Source organism: Solanum stenotomum, chromosome 12, assembly GCF_019186545.1.
Source record: "Solanum stenotomum isolate F172 chromosome 12, ASM1918654v1, whole genome shotgun sequence".
NCBI classification, from domain to species: domain Eukaryota; kingdom Viridiplantae; phylum Streptophyta; class Magnoliopsida; order Solanales; family Solanaceae; genus Solanum; species Solanum stenotomum.
Genome location: NC_064293.1, coordinates 2,348,197 through 2,368,252, shown reverse-complemented (window position 1 = coordinate 2,368,252; position 20,056 = coordinate 2,348,197). Strand labels below are relative to the sequence as shown.

General features: G+C 36.7%; 1 protein-coding gene across 1 annotated transcript; it reads right to left on the bottom strand.

Moving 5' to 3' along the window:
* Nucleotides 1-1,234: 1,234 nt before the first annotated feature.
* LOC125846587 (receptor-like protein kinase FERONIA) lies at nt 1,235-4,853 on the bottom strand. Its single transcript, XM_049526116.1, has one exon. The coding sequence runs from the start codon at nt 4,793-4,795 to the stop codon at nt 1,316-1,318; it is 3,480 nt and encodes a 1,159-aa protein (XP_049382073.1). The 5' UTR covers nt 4,796-4,853; the 3' UTR covers nt 1,235-1,315.
* Between the last annotated feature and the right edge of the window lie 15,203 nt (nt 4,854-20,056).

The following is a 20,056-nucleotide window of genomic DNA, read 5'->3' as shown; positions in this document are numbered from 1 at the left end:
ATAGCTGTGGGTATTCAACATAACATTCCTCCTAGTTATGTCTCTAAATCATACATGTTTCACAATATTTGGGACATTGTCAACTTGATTCAGATACACTTCTCAACTATCTCTCCATTTTGTTGTTTCATCCTATGTTGATGCACATTGGAAACTCGCCCACCAGATCTACTTCAACTTCCAATCTTGCATAGCTTGGTCTGTTCTGATTCTTGATGGTCATATTATCCTGTATGTAATGAATTATAAATCATTGTTGCTAGAGAAAACATTGTTTCCTTCCCAAAAAAAAATTGGTGGAAGTGATGGAAAAGAAATTCAGGCTATTGTTGTTGAGGTTTCCTCCACGGATTGAATAGTGGTCTAATTAACAAAAGTGTGATTCTAAATATTATTTTTAACATAAAAATTTGACCCATAAATTTATATTTTACCAAAAAAAAAAAAGACCCATAATTTTATATTTTACAAAAAGAGACTCATGCTCAATGTGAAAAGATTGTTGTACCATGTGGGAGAATTTTATCAAAGAGTTTTTAGTTACTACTATATTGATTTATTCGACCAGTGAATTTTTGTAAAATTATGTGTATTTGAAAAATCATAATAACATGTAATTGCAAATATTTATTTATAAAAGCAATAAGAAAGTATGTGATATATTAATCCGTCGCCTTAGTATATTTAGATAACTTATTTATAAACTATAATTTGCTAATTTGATAAGTTTGTACAACAAAATGGCAAAGTTTTGATAATTTAAGAGGTTATGAAATTATCATGTTTATGCTTTAAGAATTCAAATGAAATCATGTACAAAGGAAACCTAAAGTTAGTGGTTGTTTCATATGGTGGAATACTTGGAGAAGATGGTCATAGCATACGCACGTAGAAGCGAATTCATTGCCGGGATATCAAAAACATTGATAGTCTCAGCCAATAAACATACGAGGCAATGTGGGACTATGAAGCTCAAAGCAAGAAGCTTGTTTAGCTACCTGGTACCTATCCTGCTTTGTATAATCCTTCTTTTCTGGGAAGAATCTATCTCACGTGAATGAAACGACCGCGTAATTAGCTGTAAATCATCATAACAATAACTAATTGGTTCTACCTAAACTATTGCTTTAGCTAGTTGGATGCACTTGTTGTTATGCACCTTCTCAGTCTTTATATATGCATTTTCTGATATCAACATCCCCCACCCGCACAACAACACCCCTGACCTTAAGAGTGAAATGAGAAAAACATGCATTATTTTCAGTTGGTACAGCACAAAATCTGAAAGACATTATTAGTACTAAAACAACAGTTCCTATGTAATATTAGCTGCCTCTTGCAGCTTGAGTGCTTCCTTGAGACTTGTGATTATATCATTCATTGATGGACGTTTGTTGCCCTCATCGTGCAGGCAGTTAATTGCAGTATCTACAAACAGCTCAAAGCAGTCAGGTGATATTCTTCCAACCAAGCATGGGTGAATCGAATGGGACGTCACAGTCATAAAACATGTTTTAATCCATTTGGCTAGACTGACCTGTCCCTGATTCAGCCAATGTTTCAATGCTTCATTGGCACATAGCATCTCAAATAACACCAAGCCAAATGAGTATGCGTATGATTTTTCTGTCACACTTTTATCTCGTAAGTAGTCTGAATCCAAATATCCCCCTTCATGAATTACCCCCGCTGTATTGATCCCTTTTGTTTTTGACCAGCTAACTTCTGAAACTTTGGCAACCAAATTCTCATCCAAAAAAATATAGGAGGAGTTGAAAATGCAATGGAGAACTGTTATCTTCAGTATGGACCGAAGATAGTTCAAACCCTCTGCAGCACCAATGCAGATCTCAAGCCTCTTCTTCCATGAGAGAGGATTCCTATCAGGGTCACGGAGATAATCATGTAGGGTCCCTCCAGCTGCATAATCATACACAAGGATCATCTCTGTAATATTTCGGCAAAACCCAATCAGTGACACCATGTTGATGTGGCTAGGCAAGGGACTCATTTCTCTTTTAGCTTGCAACTCACTAACCATGTGAAGTCTTGACTCTGCAGTGTGTGAACGTCTGATGGCAACACGTTGACCATTTATGAAGCCAACGTATGCATTGTCCGATCCTAGAAAACCTATTTTCAGGCTCTCATTGAAATCTTTTGTAGCCTTTAGCATCTCATTGAGGGGGAAGTGGTAAAGTACTTGTGGCGGTGTTGGTAAAGCTATTGGCTTTGGTGGTGTTTTTGGAAAAAGACCAAAAAAATCCCACCATCTCCGTGAAATGACACTCCTTTTTGCTATATCAATGCCATTACAACCCTCTTTGATGGATGCCCTTTCTGCTTCAGCCTTTGACAGAGATGTTGATGTGCCATCAAATGAAATGATGCCTTCACCTGCACTCTGCTGAAATACTAATGCTAATTCCAGACTTTTCACCACTTTAGACATTGGAGGCCGTTCACGTGGATTATCATCCAAGCATTTTTCTGCAATTCCTACGAACACCTTCAAACAAGTTGATGAGATAGGCCCTGCCAGATTCAGGTCAATAAGCTTATTAACTTCTCCTTCCCTGATGCATTGCTTGGCCCATGCTACAAGTCCATGCTGCTCCTCAGGCAGGCCCATATCGACTGCAGGTCTTCCTGAGAGCAATTCAAATAGTACTACTCCAAAAGCATACACATCAGCTTTCCATGTCAATCTATTAGTCTGGAAGTACTCAGGATCGAGGTACCCGAATGTGCCTTTGACTTGTGTACTAACATGAGTAGCTGATTCATTTCCAGGCCCCATTTTGGACAACCCAAAATCTGAAATCTTACTTTCCCAGTTTTCATCCAGCAGAATGTTTGAGCTTTTGATATCACGATGTATCACCCTATTTTGAGATGTATGAAGGAAATCCAGTCCACGTGCAGCACCTATAGCAATCTTGAGTCTCCGTTCCCAAGAGAGAGATGAACTATTTCTGTCCATTTTGTAGAGGTTGTCAGCAAGTGATCCCCGAGGCATATAATCATAAACTATTAACATCTCATGACCTTCAGTGCAGTAACCAATTAGGGAGAGAAGGTTCTCATGGCGGTGCGTAGATAACATATTGATTTCCATCCAAAACTCTTTCTCCCCCTGGCTAGATCCTCGTTTCAATCGCTTAACTGCTACAGTGGTTTTTCCACCATCAATATCCCCTTTATATACTGGGCCATATCCACCGCTACCAATGACAAGCTGAGGATCAAAATTGTTCGTTGATCTTTCCATCTCATCCAATGAGAATTGACGACACTGATGCTCTCCTGAAGATATTCTATTGTTCGTCTTTCCAGAGTTCATCTCTGAAATACACCTAATGTAATAAACAGCAACATTGACCAAAGTGACCATAAATGTCAGTAGAGTTGCAATTTGATTCTTTGTATAGAACAGCACAGATTCCTCTGATTTTTCTGGTGTTGAACTTGTAACAGGATGCACAGGGCTCACACTACCAAGATTGTTGTCAGGATTGCTTATCTTGAAGACTTCTATCCCATTTAAGATGGCATTAGCATGTTTACTGATTGAAGGAAACTTTGGCTGCAAAACTAAAGTAAGGTTACGCTTCCCTTCCCTTCTATCACCCTCCATAATGGCAACATAGTCCCTGTATACAGAAATTCCATTCCCCCCACTCCATTTGATCACATTAGCATCATCTTCAGCATTCTGATTGTTTATAACAATAGTGAAATTCCTTTGGCCTTCATATGTGATCATAGGTTCAATTTCACAAAAGTGAAGCCTAACAAGGTATCTGAATCCCAAATCAAGTGGAATGTTCCATGTGAGATTACAGAAATTCAAATGGCAGTGCGCACCCACTGACCTGACCGTCAGGTAAACTTCTTTTGGTGCAACGTGAGTTGCTGAGGATGCATATCTGATATCAACGGCTCTGTTGATCGAAAAGGCTCCTACTTGAATCAGGTAATTAGTGTCATCTTCCCATTCCCGGAACATGGTTGCATCTTCCAAGGATGAAATAGAGTTTCCGCCAACATTTATTCGCTGAATTGTCTCCAGTGCTGTGCTGTTGTCAATGTAGAATCTGTAATTTCGTCCAACAACAGGGACTCCCTGATCGCCATCAGGTGTGAAATACAGACCAGAGGGCATGGAAACAATCTCGATTGCATTAACAAAAGCATAAGTGTCTTCTGAAAAGCTTGATTTTCGAGATGGTATGAATGTTATGCTTAATGTTTCACTTTCTTGTACATTGATGCAAAATTCCTTTTTGAAATAGTTCATACCTGCAGCAAGGGTAGGTATGAAGTCACTGAGCAGGGTATGCTGATCAGTTTTGACAGTAAAAATGGCTTTGGACTTGTAGAAACCATTGTATAAAGCTGGTTTGAAGTGCAGGCGTATGAACTTGTGTCCCGGTTTCACTGAAAATTTGTAGGTAAACTGATGGCGAGACGATCGAGCAGAGTTATAAGGAACAGGATCGGACAAGGCAGCTTGGTGAGGTACTCTTGAATTAATAGATTTTCCAGTTAAGTGTAGAAATGAGGAAGTGAAACTTGAATCTCCAATCCATAATCGTCCATCTGGTGCAGGGTAATTGCCAGAGGCACCACATGATATGGCAACGTTTTCATGAATGTTAGTTGCAGTAGATATGATGATTGTTTGAATACACAATAAGAGAATGAATAACTGAGAGAGAAACATGTTCAATTGATTGTTAGAATTACAAGTGCGATAAACAAACATTTTGAAGCGGAATAGTCTGTCAACCATCAAAGAAATTGCAGCGAAACTGGACAATAAAAGCCCAGTAATACTGAGTCTTGGAGTAGGCCAATGTGCAGTTATTGTTGGAGTTCCGAGTCAAAAGAGCAAAAAAAATAATGAATCTAATTTTCAAAAGAGCAACAAAATATAAGTTGAAATCAAAAGAGTAACACTAAGACGGGAGAGGAAATGTGCAGTCTTGACTTGTGAAGTCTTGGAGTAGGCCAATGTGCAATTATTGCCACGTTGTATTGTAGTCTTAAAGAAAAGTCAAAGAAGCTCTATAGTCCATCATTTCCTTTTCTAATTAATAATACATATCTTTCTACCGTCAAAAAAAATGTGAACGTTACTGTGAATAGACTATAGTGTCCTGTTAAATTTGACGTGACATTATTTACCCACTATAATAGTGTTTAGTCGAATCCCAAAAATATCAAATTTTATATCAAAATAAGATTTGGTGTTGGTTGGATTCGAGATGGTCTAACATCAAATTTTACACTAAAATAGTGTCAACATCATTTTAGTGTAATTCAACTCTAATTCACTACATTAAATTTTACACTTAAAAAACATTATTTTCTTTATATTCTTCTTCCTCTTCAGTATTATATCATTATTTTTATTTCATTTATATTTTAAAAATATTATATAATACAAATAACAATTAAATAGTGAAAAAGTTATTTAGTGTTGATGAATAGTATTACATCAAATTTGATGTAGCACTATTCACACACTAAAATAGTGTTTGATTGGGGCCCCTAAACACTAAATTTTACATCAAAATAGGATTTGATGTAAAAAATAATGTTGGATTGGAGATGGTGATAGTGCCATATTTATCTTAGTGACACATGGCTTGAAAATATCTGCCTTCTCACCAGTGGCATAGCTATTCTTATGTCAGGTGTCCAATCGTTCGTAGTAAAATTATACCATATATATAAGTAAAATGATAAACAAAATGACTAAATAACATATTTTGGGCACTCTTGAAATAACAATATGATGTAGGCTTTTAGACACCTTAAAAGAGTAAAGACACACAAAGTTAAAATGTTCGTTTGTTTGAATCTTACTAATAGCAATTTTTTTTTCACTTTCTAAAAAGAACAAATTCACTTGAACTCTTAAATACTCTTCATGAAATTTCTAGCTCCACGACTACTTCTCATCACTAACATAAAAAACACAAGTTGGACAAATAGAAAACATTGGCTGAAATAGTCTACCGCCAAGGTTGACTATCTTTATGTTAGTGACTCTGCTCATCTTTCCTTGCATTATTTTGGAGTCACGCAGTTGAAAAGTAAAGGCACAAAGAGACTCCCAACCCCACACACACCCGCACCAACACCGACATCCGAACATGAATAATACTCTCTTGATTTCTATTTATATGTCATTATTTTCAATTTTACATTTCTTAAAAAATTATCTAAGTTTAACATTGTATCCTTATTTAGTGTTACCTTGAAGTCATGTTTTCAATAAATGAATATAAATTTATTTATTTTATTAATTAAATTAGCCAATAAACATAAATTAATCATTTAATTTTCTTATGTTGGTCAAATTCATACTTTCTAATAACTCTCAAATGTAATATAGAAATAATAATGTTACTTATATATTGATTTTGTGAAAATGACAAATATTAAATAATATTTATTTTTAATAAAAACGACATATAACTTTTAACGAATGGAGCATAAAGATGCAAACAATCATGTCAAAAAGTCACTGGTAAGACAAAATTGGGGAGTTTAAAGTTATCATCCAATGATCATTTTAAAATTAAAATTTATTCACTAAGTTGCATTAATAAGTAAACTGTAAATCATTTATTTACATCTTTATATCTATATCTACTATATATTATATAACGGTTGAACTTGCTTGATCATAAGTTCGTGTATTATTTTATTTAAATAAATCAACAATAATAATAACATACTTTAGAAATATTGATTAAACTTTTTGTTTTTGTTAAAAAATTCTAGAATAGATGAAATTGTCAGTTATTATTTTTTAAAATTAGTTCAATACTCCCTTTGTCCACTTTTATTTGTCATGTTGTATTTTTTCGGAAGTCAAATTGACTAATTTTCAAAGTTAAATTGGATTAGATTAATTAGGTATTTTAACCAAAATATTTAGATATTCAAAAACATACGAAAAGTATTATAATTTGCAATTTTTTATATATTAATATAATGAAAAAATACATCATAAAATGTTAGTCAAAGTTATTATAGTTTGACACTAAAAATGAAAAATATGACAACTAAAAGTGGACGGAGACAATAAATTTTTAGCATTCCTTTTTTCGGAGTAATAAATATCAATAACATTGTGACTTGTGTAGGTTTAAAATTCCTTTTTAAGTTTAGTACTCCCTCCGTCCCTATTTAGTTGTCCACTTTAGAAATGACACACAGATTAAGGCAACAATGATTAGCATAGTGGAGTTACAATTTTACCCTTATAGTACAATTTAATTCCAAAATAAATTCACTCAAAATAACTAATCAATGTTGAGAAGTTCATAAGTTTATTTACTTTATTTATGACAACTTTTCACTTTAAATAAGGGTATAATAGGAAAAAAATTGTTGTCCTTTCTTGATTTGTCAAAATGGACAACTAAATAGGGACAACTAAAAGAGGAAATATGGACAACTAAATAGGGACGGAGGGAGTAATAATAATCACTAGCTTTGTGTCTTTCTTTGTTTAGATTTAGTGTTCAATTAGAATTCTTTCATCAAAGTGGCACAGACTACATAGAAAAAAAATGGTTTAGAATTCAATATTATATAACATTAGGTTTTGAATTCTTTTACCAATTAATGTTACTTATATTAATTTACTTGAATTTGAAATTAAAAAATGTTTACAATAAAAAAGAGATGAACAATTTTATAAAAGAATCTGATATCTTAGATTCTTTAACGTGAAGTCCCAATAGTGTTGATTATTGCTGAGGTAAATTTTCTTTGAATTGAAGTAATTTTTTATATTTTTAGTTTGTTTATGAAGTTATAGTATATTAAACGATAGTGTATTCTTAATAGACAATGATAAATTCAAAGATTGTCCAAAGCAATACGATTCATTCATATTTCGTTATGGACACTTTTTGTAATAACCCTGTAGGTCATTTTCTTTGTTTTCTAACATTTGCGTTAATAGCTTTTTTGTAGCGGTTCCAAGTCATTTATGACTTGCTGAGACAGATAGTTCAGTCATCGGAGTGGTCCCCTAGGGTGTTGGAGATGGTCCTCCTTCTGGAAGAGGTAGCCAAGGCAGCTCATCACATTCTTCACACCGGACCTTAGCCCATATGGGTTGATATGATTGTGGGGAGATTAGCCACTTGTCTAGCGAGTGTCCCCGACGTGGGACCATGGTGCAATCAACTTAGTTAGTTTAATCTCTTGGGAGTGTGGAAGATTCAGTCAGGAGTTGTTAGTTTAGTCTCTTGGGATTGTGGAAGATTCAGGAGTGGTGCCCTTAGTATTGCAGGTGGTAATTCAGATGCACAACTTGGGATCATACACAAGCAGTTGTGTACTTCAACAAGCACGCCTAGGGCCGAGGCTCAAAATATCTCTGGTATAGGTGCGACTTTATTCTTTTATCCTTTATTCTTATGTTGTGTTGATTTGGGGTTTTCATACCCATATGTGCCTGCTTACCTTGTTGTCTATCTTCTGGTCGTTGTGAAATCCTTATTTGGGGTTATGTGTATGTGTTTATCCCCTATAGATGATTCCTTTAGTAGTGGATTGCCTTGACATTGTTTGTATTTTGGGAGTAGTGGTTGAGTAACTCCCAATATCTTTCGACTATGTGGCTTTATTATGATCATATAGTTGTGTTGGTTAACTTTTTCTTTTGCCACCTTTACTACATTCTGTTGCTATAGTTGTCCGACCTTGTTTGATAGACGACTAGACTAGTATTAATTGGTTGGTATTGGTTTATGATATTATGGTTCGCTTGTATTAGACAACTACTTTCATTGCTCATCGTCTTTCTGTTAGTTGATGAGAGCGTCATGTGAAAGAAGGTTTAGCCTTTTATGGTTTTGCTATAGTTCCAGCTCATTGATTCTTACCTTTACCTAAATACTATTCTAAGTTTCTAAGGTTGCGAAGTTGAGGTTATTCTATTTCAGCCTACTTGATTTGTCCTTTATGATGGTGTTTTGCTATCGTTATTCGAAATTTGAGATGTGAGCATGTTCTATGTTACAAAGCAGGACTACTCTCATTTGCGATGACTCTTTTTTATGCCTTGGTTTTGCATGTGTTCCTCACCAGTTGTACCAATTGCTCATGATGTTAGACTTTTGATTTGGATTATGAGTTTTGGCATTCGTTGACGTTTTCTAAACATTAGCCCCGGAGAGAGAATGGAAATTTACTTGTGGACTATATTTCGTATTTCAGGATGAAATGTTAGCTTTTGGCATTGTGATTAACTTACGATGTTCGTTGTAGGGATTTGGGTTCTGTTTGAAATGCTTGAGTTACTCTTCTAGTTGTTGATTCTTCATATTTGGTTCTTCGTTGCATGAGTAATAGTGATCAATTATGATATTTTTGTTGCGTATATTGAGATATTGTAGGGCCCAAGGCCTTGGTCGAGGACCAGTTGGATTCCAGGTTAGTTTACTATGCTCTAGGAGCACAACAATTCCAATTATATACATTTGGTTGATTAGATACTCATTGTTTGTATATTGGTGATGGTGATGACATCCATTGCGTTCATACTCCTTTTTTACATGTTGTTTATGCTTGCATTTACATTGGAGCTTAGTCATCCGATGCCTACTGAGTGCCACTTGCTTGGCACTCATACTAAACTTTTGTACCCCATATATAATAGTATGAGTTCTCCTTGTTGACACGCACCTTGTGCAAAGAAGTTGTGGATCGAAGACTTGGGGTTAGCTCTTGGCGTACAGAGTTTTCCATTTCCTTCAATTTGGATGGACTAGTCTTTACCTTGTATTCAAAGACTTCTATATATATTTGCATTGATCTTGTACTCCTGTTTTGATTAGTAATTCGACTATCGACTGATACCAGGTTCTGAGGATGTTTGATTGTATATTTTGATTCTCTTTTCCTCTCTTACTTCTAGTATTTGTTCTTTTCTATTAGCATTCTTCTCTTCCCTGTGATAGCCCATTACCTCTGGTTTCAGGCTATGTGTTTTGCTTACCTACTGGTGGGATAATAGTACATGTTATCATGACCTAAGATTTTACGTTATGATAAATTTGTTTCAGAGCCTAGGTTCACCGACATAGTTGGTACGAGAGAAAGTGCCTAGTAGATAGATTACATGAAGTATTCAATGGATGTGGACAGGATCATCACAGATTAATAGGATTTTGGTGAATTGTTAGGATTGAAAGCCTTTACTATGGGTAGACCTTGAGGCTAGGGATGTTCAACAACAACTAGAGGGTCTAGGGGCAACTCATGCTCTGTTAGGATTTGTGACTACCTTGACTCTTCATATTTTAGTATTCGGGGTTCTAAGTCTCTTCGAGGATATGCCGCAGGTTGGTGTAGTATTAGGTGCGTCAAGTGGTTCTCAACACAGAGTTGGATTTGTAGGTCTCCATGAAGGTTGCTTATCAGTTTCTTAGTACAAGATCCAATTCATCTAGTGGACCAGGCATACTCCCGCAATGTTCCCTATCAAGCATGATTTTAGTGAGGGGTTCATTAGAGGTTTGGCTTTACCACTTCGTCTAGCATCAAAACACTTGATAGAAGGTGAGTCTACCTCCCCTAAGGTTGTTATTCATGTGAGGGTTATAGAGTAGGTGTGTCTTGAGACTTACATGGGAAGTGGTAAGAGGCCTCACCATAAATATGACAATGACAATATGCCACTTTGAGGTAGGCATTATCTCAATAGGGTTCATCCTCACTCTTGACCTATCCGACCCATAGTAGTAGCACCTCTGGTTCCAAGTGGTTCTAAGGCAAGTTTGGTCTCCATAGTGGACACAGTTCAGGTCAGGCTTCTCATGATTTGCATCATGGGTATTCAAGTATTAGGGTCAATTCTATTTTAGCCGAGTCATCTCAATATGTTGCTTCTGGTAGGGTCAATTATTATTGTGGCATATGGGGTCAAATTCCTAGAGATTTTCCTACGTTCACACATCACATGAGACATACTCGGTAGGTTCAGTTCCCTAAGGCTCCAGTAAAATTAGCTAGGAGTTGTCCTAGGGTGTTGGAGATAGTTCTTTTTCTTGCAGAGGTAGCCAGGGTAGGTTATCCCATTCTTCACACCAAACCTTAACCCATATGTGTTGATATGATCATGGGGAGTTTAGGCACTTGACTAGAGAGTGTCCCCAACGTGGGACCATGATTATGTTGTCTTAGTATGGTCAGTATCTTGGGTTTGTGGAACCTTCAGTCCGGAGTGCTGCCATTAGTATTGCAGGTGGTAGTTTGGATGCACAACTTGGGATCATATGCGAGTAGTTGTGTACTTCAACAATTAGGCAGAGGGTCGAGGCTCTAAGTATAGTTGGTATACGTGTGACTTTATTATTTTATTCTTTATTGCTTATGTTGTGTTGATTAGGGTCTTCATACCTATATGTGCCTGGTTACCTTGCTGTCTATCTTTGGTTATTGTGAAATGCCTATTTGGGGTTATGTGTATGTGTTTATCCCATAGATGATTTCATTTAATAGGGAATTATCTTTGTTTCTATTTTGGGAGTAGTGGTTGAGTAACTCCCCATAGCTTTAAACTTGGTAGCTTTGTTATGATCATATAGTTAGACTGGTTGACTTTCTCTTTTGCCACCTTTACTACATGCTTTTGCTATAGTTGTCCAACCTTGCTTGATAGATGGCTAGAATAGTATTACCTAGTAAGTATTCGTTTATACTATTCTCGTTCTCTTGGCTTAGATAGTTTGTGAGAAGTTGGTTGATGGGAGCGTTGTGTGAATGAGGTTTAGCCTTCTATTATTTTTCTTATGTTCCAGCTCGTTGATTCTTCCATGTGCCTAAATCCTATTCTCAGTTTCTATGGTAGTAAAGTTGAGGTTTTTTTCTTTCAGCCTACTTAATTTGTCCTTTATGATGGTCTTGGTGTTTTGAATCGTTATTCAAAAATTTAAGATATGAGCATGTTTTACGTTATGAGCAGGACTACTTTGAATTGTGGTGACTGTTTCTTATGCCTTGGTTTTGCCTATGTTCCTCAACATTTGTGTCAATAGCTTGCGAGGTTTGCCTTTTGATTTGGGTTATGATATTTGGCATTCATTGGCGGCTTCAAAACTTTAGCCCATGTTGGAGAATGAAAATCTGCTTATAAGGTTTATCTAGATGATAGGGTAAAAATACTTCGTGGAATTGGTGGCTATATGCCATGTTTCAGGATGATAGGTTAGCTTTTGGCATTGTGATTAACTTCTGATGTTCATTGTAGGGATTTGTACTTTGATTGAGATCATTGAGTTACTTTTCCAGTTGTTGATTGTTTATATTTGGTTCTTTGTTGCCTTAGTGATCAGTTATGATATTTGGTTCTTTGTTGCCTTAGTGATCAGTTATGATATTTTGTTTTTGCGTATTTTGGTATATTGTTGGGCTTGAGGCTTTGATCGAGGACCAGTTGGATTCCATGTTAGTTTACTATGATCTAGGAGCATAGTAATTCCAGTTATGTTCATTTGGTTATTTAGATACTCTTTGTTTGGATGCTGGATATAACAAGCATTGCCTTGATAATCCTCCTGTGCATGTTGTTTATGCATGCACATTGTCTTTACAGCTCAGTTAACCTATGCCTACTAAGTACCACTTGTTTGGTACTGATACTAGGCTTTTGTACCCTATAGATCATAGTACGAGTTCTCATCGTTGATACACACCTTTCATGAAGTGATAACACTCAAATCACCCTCCAAAGCCTATTAAAATGGTGAGCGATCGTAGTCAGTAAAAAACTCAACGAAGAGTCGGGGTCGAATCCCACAGGGAATGATATATCGTGGATAATTCTTTATCAAGAAATTTTGACTTTAATTTCGCTCATTTGTAATAGTAAGAATAATTAGGTGGATGATACTACCAAATTAATATGAAGATTTGGTTATCGATTACCCCAATCAGACGATCAAGAGTTAACAACCAATCTAGGGGTGCGGGGACTGGAAATCGATCTCACATATGAATAATCGCGGTGCTCTATAGTGTTGAACAATATGAATAGGATAAGTGATAACACTCAAATCACCCTTCAAAACCAATTAAAAAGGTGAGCGATCATAGCTAGTAAAAAACTCAACGAAGAGTCGGGTTGAATCCCATAGGGATCGGTGTATCATAGAGAATTTTTTTATTGAGATGTTAGGATTTTAAATCAGCTCATTTGGAATAGTAAGAACGAATGGGTGGATAATGCCACCAACTTAATATAAAGCTTTTGTTATCAATTATAGAAATTAAACTAAGATTTAAACGAAATCAAGAATAAACAAGCAATCTAAGGGTGTGGGGATTGAAAATCAATATCATATAGGAGTAAATGTGCTGCTCTATAGTGATGTTCATACATGAGTAGGCTAAATAATCTTAAATGATGCTAATCATCTTTCTATCTCAAAGCGTCTACGCCTAGAATCACCTTTATGTCTCATCTAATGCTAATTCTTAACAACCTAATACCTTACTCTGTCTCTTCTTTCAAGAATAAGGCAAATAGATGTGTGCGATAAACTCTCATTCAAGCAAGTCAAGGACATCAAGGCTAAATAGCTAGTATTGAACTAATTACCCATTCTAATTATTCTTTTTCGAGGATAAACAGGAGATCAAAAGTAGGAATTAAGTTGCAATCTTAACCCTTAAGTTAACCCCACGATAATTAGACCAAACTCATGTAACAACAACAACAAAACAGAGCATAACACAATACCCACTACATTAAAGTGACACCTAACCCCATTAGAGCATCCCTAGATCTTAGGGTTTAGCCACCCATCACAAAAAGTAAAGAAAGTATACCTTCCATTACAACAACCATGGGTAACTTGAAATTAAGGAATTAAGAATAAACCTACTTTGGATTTTACTTCAAATTATCAAACTCAAGATCTAAATTGTAAAACCTTAAGAAGACTAGAAAACGTGTTCTAAAAAGTAAAATGTTCTCTCTCAAAACTTTCTGTTGAACTCAGTTGTTCAACACTCTTATCCAACTCCTTTAAAACTCTAACCATTGGGCTATTTATATTTTCCCAAAATTTGGCCCAAAAATCCACTTCACAACCAACTGGGCAACATTAGTTGGGCTCGCCTAACTCACTTGGAGAATCACCCTTCGTTCACCAGCTCACCTTCGTGATGCATGGGAAATGAACAAGAAAGATCGATCAAATATAATAGTAATAGGGACCCTATGTAGTTGCACAATCTGGCTGATCTAAAGCTCGGCTAACTTCTCCGCCGTATACTTCACTCGAACTGGGATTAAATGGGCAGACTTGGTCAGCCTATCAACAACCACCCAAATAGAGTCATAACCATCCATAGTGGAAGGTAGTCCCACAACAAAGTCCATAATGATCCGCTCCCACTTCCAAGAAGGAATAGGCATCATCTGAGATATTCCTCCAGCTGCTGGTGGTCACACTTGACCTACTGTTACACCCCTCAAAATGAAGTAGGATAAAGTAGAGCCTCACATGGGTTTTATGCATTAATAACTTATTAAAATAATGAATAATAACCTTTTTAGTTAGTTTTAAAGAGTTTGGAAGTCAAACGTCAAGGGACGACCAAGACGTTCGGAAACTAGTCTTTTACATGTTGGTGTGTTCTAGTATGTTGTTCATGTTTTTATGTGTTGTTTGGAGTCCAAAATCAGTGGAGGTGACCCTAATGTCTTAATAAATGTTTTTAGGGTCAAAACGTTCGGGTACGACCCCTCGGGACCACCCTAAGGGTTCCCGAAGAGGACCCCAACCCTTGGCCAAACAAGCTGCCAAGGCAGCTTGAAGTTGTTCATGGAGGGAGTGGCTCCGCGTCGTGGACCTGCTCCACCAATGGCCAAAAAGTGGCTCCGCATCGCGGAGACACCGCGGACTCTACTGTCTAGAAATTTAATTTCCAGAAACTTATGGGAACACCCCCGCGTCGCGGACTTGTTTCCCGATGAAACCTGCGAAAATAAAACTCAAGTTTGGCTTGTTTTAAAAGGTCCAACTAAGTGAGGGGTAGTTTGGGTACTTTGGGAAATTATTATAAACGGTTATTCTACCTATTATAGAGTATTTTAAGTTTGTTAATACCCCAAAACCTAGAATTAGACCTCATTATCCAAATTGAACCTTCCCTCTCAAATAAATTCTCTCTCTAGAACTCCATGGAAGACATTGATGAAGCTTCAAGCTAGGGGATGGGTTCTTACTGATTTCTCCTTCAAATTCCTAAGGAAATTAATCACAAAGGTATAAGGATTTTATCTTTGATTCTCCTTTCAATCAAAGAGCCAAATCAAAGTGATTTCAATGCTTTTCAAAAACACTAAAAACCCCAATTTCAATTCTAAGCTTGGGTTCTTGCTTGAAAGTATTTCAAATGATGATTTATGTTAATATTGATGGTTTTAAGATCAAAAACTCCATGAACCCTTGCATATCTTGAAATCCTCATTTTTGGGTCTAAAGTGGGTCTATTGATTATGAGCTAATAATGTGATATTAATGTGTAGATTTTTATGGGCTATTGATTTATGTATTTTTGTATATTGAATTATGAGGAATTGATGGTCAATTGTATTATATTGGATGTTGTCCTTGAATGGGCAATTGTGACCTAAGGTTTATGATGATGATGAAGTTGTGATAGATTATTGATTCTAGTATTATATATATATATATATATATATATATATATATATATGTTGTAGATGTTAGAATTGTAAGGTTTGATCCCTTTGAAAGTGGGGAGGTGTTTACTTTATAAGCATGTTGTGATCATGGCCTTGTGGGCAAAGTTGGATGATTGTTGTTTTGAGTAATGTTGATTATGTGAAGGTAATGTGATATGATGTGAATTTGTGAATGGCCTAAGAGCATGAAAGGTGACCTTGTGTAGAGACTTTATGTGTTATGCTTGGTTGTTGTCTTCTTTGAATGACTTATAATGAAGGTGAGGCTAAGATAGACTATGTTTACCTATTCTCACACCNAAGTTGGATGATTGTTGTTTTGAGTAATGTTGATTATGTGAAGGTAATGTGATATGATGTGAATTTGTGAATGGTCTAAGAGCATGAAAGGTGACCTTGTGTAGAGACTTTATGTGTTATGCTTGGTTGTTGTCTTCTTTGAATGACTTATAATGAAGGTGAGGCTAAGATAGACTATGTTTACCTATTCTCACACCTAGTGAAGAATGAATGAAAGAATGTGTGAATGAATGAAAAGAATGGGAGTTAATGTTAATGAATGAAAGTTGGGTCTATTGTAAGGATAGTCTCATAAAGTACTCCTTTAAATGAATGGGGTTCCTAGATGAAAGGTTTTCTCATCTTTGAATCCAAGAGCTTCCTAAATGAATGAATGTTGGGCTAGGATGGGTACTCCTTCGTGAGTTGAGATGAGAGTACTTAGTAGCAATCCTTATCCCTAAATGAATGAATGTTGGGCTAGAATGGGTACTCCTTCATGAGTTGAGATGAGAGTAATTATTAGCAATCCTTATCCCTAAATGAATGAATGAAAAAACTGTCCAACTTCGTGGGGGAGTAATGTCTAGCACCGAGAGGATATGAAGATGGGTGGATACTCCTTCGTTAGTTGAGATGTGAGTATTTAGTATCAACCCTTAAGATGGGTGCTCCTTCTTGAGTTGAGATGAGAGTACTTAGAAGCAATCCTTCTATCCCTTAACTATGTGCCCACATAGGACTAGTTAGTGGTCTCAACCACGTAATGGCAAAAATAATGACCCTACCTTAGGCAAGTGGGTATCCTTCATCCGGTAAGGGTTACTACCGGGATTCCATGTCAAGCTCCATGGTCTATGTCGGTTAAGGCTCTTCCCCCACATTAATGAATGAATGAACTAAAGGTCTCTTAAGGGTGTACTACTTAGGATAGGTGGTGGAATGGGACATCATCCATACATTGCACAAGTAGACATTTAAGGGAGATCTTGGTATGTCTTAGTAATGATAATGAATGAATGAGTCTTATTGGTCTAATTAATGAAAGTGTAGGTCTTTGAGCATGCTAATGTGAAAGTGAGTCATAAAGAATTGAATGTAAGTGCTTATGGTGAATTGAATGTATGTGATGATCTTATGTCGTTAATGAATGAAGTTGTCTAAATGCATTTAGTTGAATGAACAATTTATGTTGAGATGTGAATGGAGCTTGCTTGTGTAGCCTTAAGGATCAGTTGGGTGTGGTATGGAGAGGTAGTATGGGCTGCCTCACCATGTCTTACTTAGGTGAGTCTTGGGATGACATTTGATGAGTGTTCTAGTTTTATGAAGTGACTTGTTGGCTTATGTGCTTATATGTCTTATGTGATTAATTGGTGAAGGTTGAGGTATGCATGGTAAGTGCACTTTATGTGACCTTAAGGTAGTGCCTTAGTGTGGGTGATAGTATGGGACGTTGCCCATACATTGCACAAAGGTATTGCTTAAGGGTTACTTAAGGTGGAGTCCAAGGCAAGAAGGTAATGGTAAATGGGCTATGTATGTTTATGATGTATTGTGAAGCGTATGACTTTGTATTGTTGGTTGTGACTTGTAAGGTGCCTATTATGTTGATGTTCATGAGATTTTATCAATATGGCATGAAAGCATAACTTCCAATCAAATGTCCTTTTTAGCATGTTTTGCATACCCTCATGCTTAGTACGTGTGTTGTACTAACCCCTTTCTTCTATTTTACTACAAGTGTAGGTTGTGGTAACTAGGATGAGATTGTGCTTTGGAGTTGCTTCACTCTTCCAAGTCTTTGGTATGTCCTCATGATTCGAGGACTATGTTTAGAAGTTTCTTAGTCATTGTAATAGACATTTAAGTTTCAATTCATTTGTAAAGGGCCGTGTCCCTTAGTACATTTTAAGTTCTTGTCTAAGATTGGCTAAAGAGACTTAGTAGTTCCGCTTGCGTATTGATGTTTTCAAATGTTAATGACTCTTGAAGGCTTATGGTTTTATTGAATAAAAGTTTTAAATTCTTAGTGATTTTTATGATCTATGCAATGAATGAATGCTAAGGCTTGTATAAGACCTCGGAGAGGTCGAATACGCATGTAATGGCTAGGGGGTGCTCTCGGGTCGTTACACCTGTTGACAAGTCAAACACCTCAAAAGAAAATCTGCAATATCCCACTTTATACAACAATGCCAATAGTGCTGGTTTAGGTTATGATAAATATTTTCCGCACCCGGATGGATGGAATATCAAGAAAAATGGGCCTCCTCAAGAACTAGTCTAATCAACTCACCCTCATTGGGCACACAAATCTCGCCTCCAATCCGCAAGATACCATCAGAATCAAGGACAACCACCTTAGCTTCCCCTCTCATCATCTTCTCTCGAATGAGACATAGTTTCTCATCATCAAACTAGTGCTCACTAATATGCTCAACTGAGGAAGAACGAGCTTCAATGAAAGCAATAAAACCACCCGTCTTCTCAGAAATCTACAAACGGACGAGACTCTTGGCTAATCTTTGAACATATCTAGCCAATGTTCTCTCCTCCACACTAATAGCGGAAAGACTCTCCATGCGAGAAGTCTTCCTACTCAAAGCATCAACCACCACGTTGGCCTTCCCCGGATGATACAAGATAGTAATGTCATAGTCCTTCAGTAGTTCTAGCAATCTGTGCTGCCTCAAATTCAAATCTCTTTGATAGAAAATGATGTACTGAAGACTTTGATGATCTTTGAAAATCTCATAATGAACTCCATACAGATAATGTCATCATAGCTTAAGCACAAACACTACGGTTGCCAACTCTAAATCATGGGTAGGGTTGTTTCTCTCAATGGTCTTCAACTCCTTAGAAACATAGGTAATCACCTTACCCTTCTGCATCAGAATAACACCTAACTCGACTCTAGAAGCATCCCAATAAACAGTGATGTTTGCACCCTCTTTGGGTAAAGTCAAAACTGGAGCAGAAGTCAAAAAAGTCTTGAGCTTTTGAAAGATCTCCTCACACTCATCAAAACTCACACACTTTCGAGTCAATCTAGTAAAAGGAGATGCAATAGTAGAGAAACTCTAAACAAATAACCGGTAATAGTACGCAAGTCCCATAAAATCTCGATCTCCGTAACTGATATAGGTTTTGTCCAACCATTCACTACCTCAATCTTGGCTGGATCAACCTCAATTCACTCTTTGGACAGCACATGTCCTTAAAATGTCACAGACTCAAGTATAAACTCATACTTCGAGAACTTGAAATAAAGCTTCTCTTCCCTCAATCTCTGGAGCACAATCCTCAAATATTGATCGTGGTCCTCCTCAGTCTTGGAGTACACCAAGATGTCATCAATGAACACTACCACAAAGTTATCCAAATAAGGCCGGAACACCTAGTTCATCGACTCTATGAACGTTGTAGGGGTGTCAGTCAAGCTGAAAGGCGTAAAACAAAACTCGTAGTACCGATAACGAGACCTGAAGCTGTCTTAAGGATATTTGATGCCCTAATCTTTAGCAGATGATAAGCAGAACTCAAGTAAATATTAGAAAACAGAGATGCACCCTGAAACTAATAAAAAAAATCATCTATAGGAGGAAGAGGATACTTGTTCTTCACTGTCACTTTATTCAACTGACGATAATCAATATACATCCTCATAGATCCATCCTTCTTCCTCACAATTAACATAAGAGAACCCTAGGAGAAACAGTTAGGTGAATGAACTCCTTACTGAACAAATCATACAACTGATCCTTCAATTCCTTCAACTCAACTGGAGCCATACAATTAGAAGCAATCGAGATAGGCTTGGTGCCCGGTTCCTAGTCAAAAGCAAAGTCAATATCCTTATCCAGAGGAACATTTGGAAAATCAGTAGGAAACATATTTACAAACTCTCGAACCACGGGCACAAAATCCATGGGAGGTGGCTCAACACTAGTATCCCTAATGGAAACCAAGTAGGACAAACACCCTCTATCAACCAATATCTAAGCTCTAATGAAGAAG

Bases quoted from the DNA above. Each gene is read 5' to 3' on its own strand.
- LOC125846587 (XM_049526116.1), bottom strand. From the start codon at position 4,795: ATGGTTGACAGACTATTCCGCTTCAAAATGTTTGTTTATCGCACTTGT.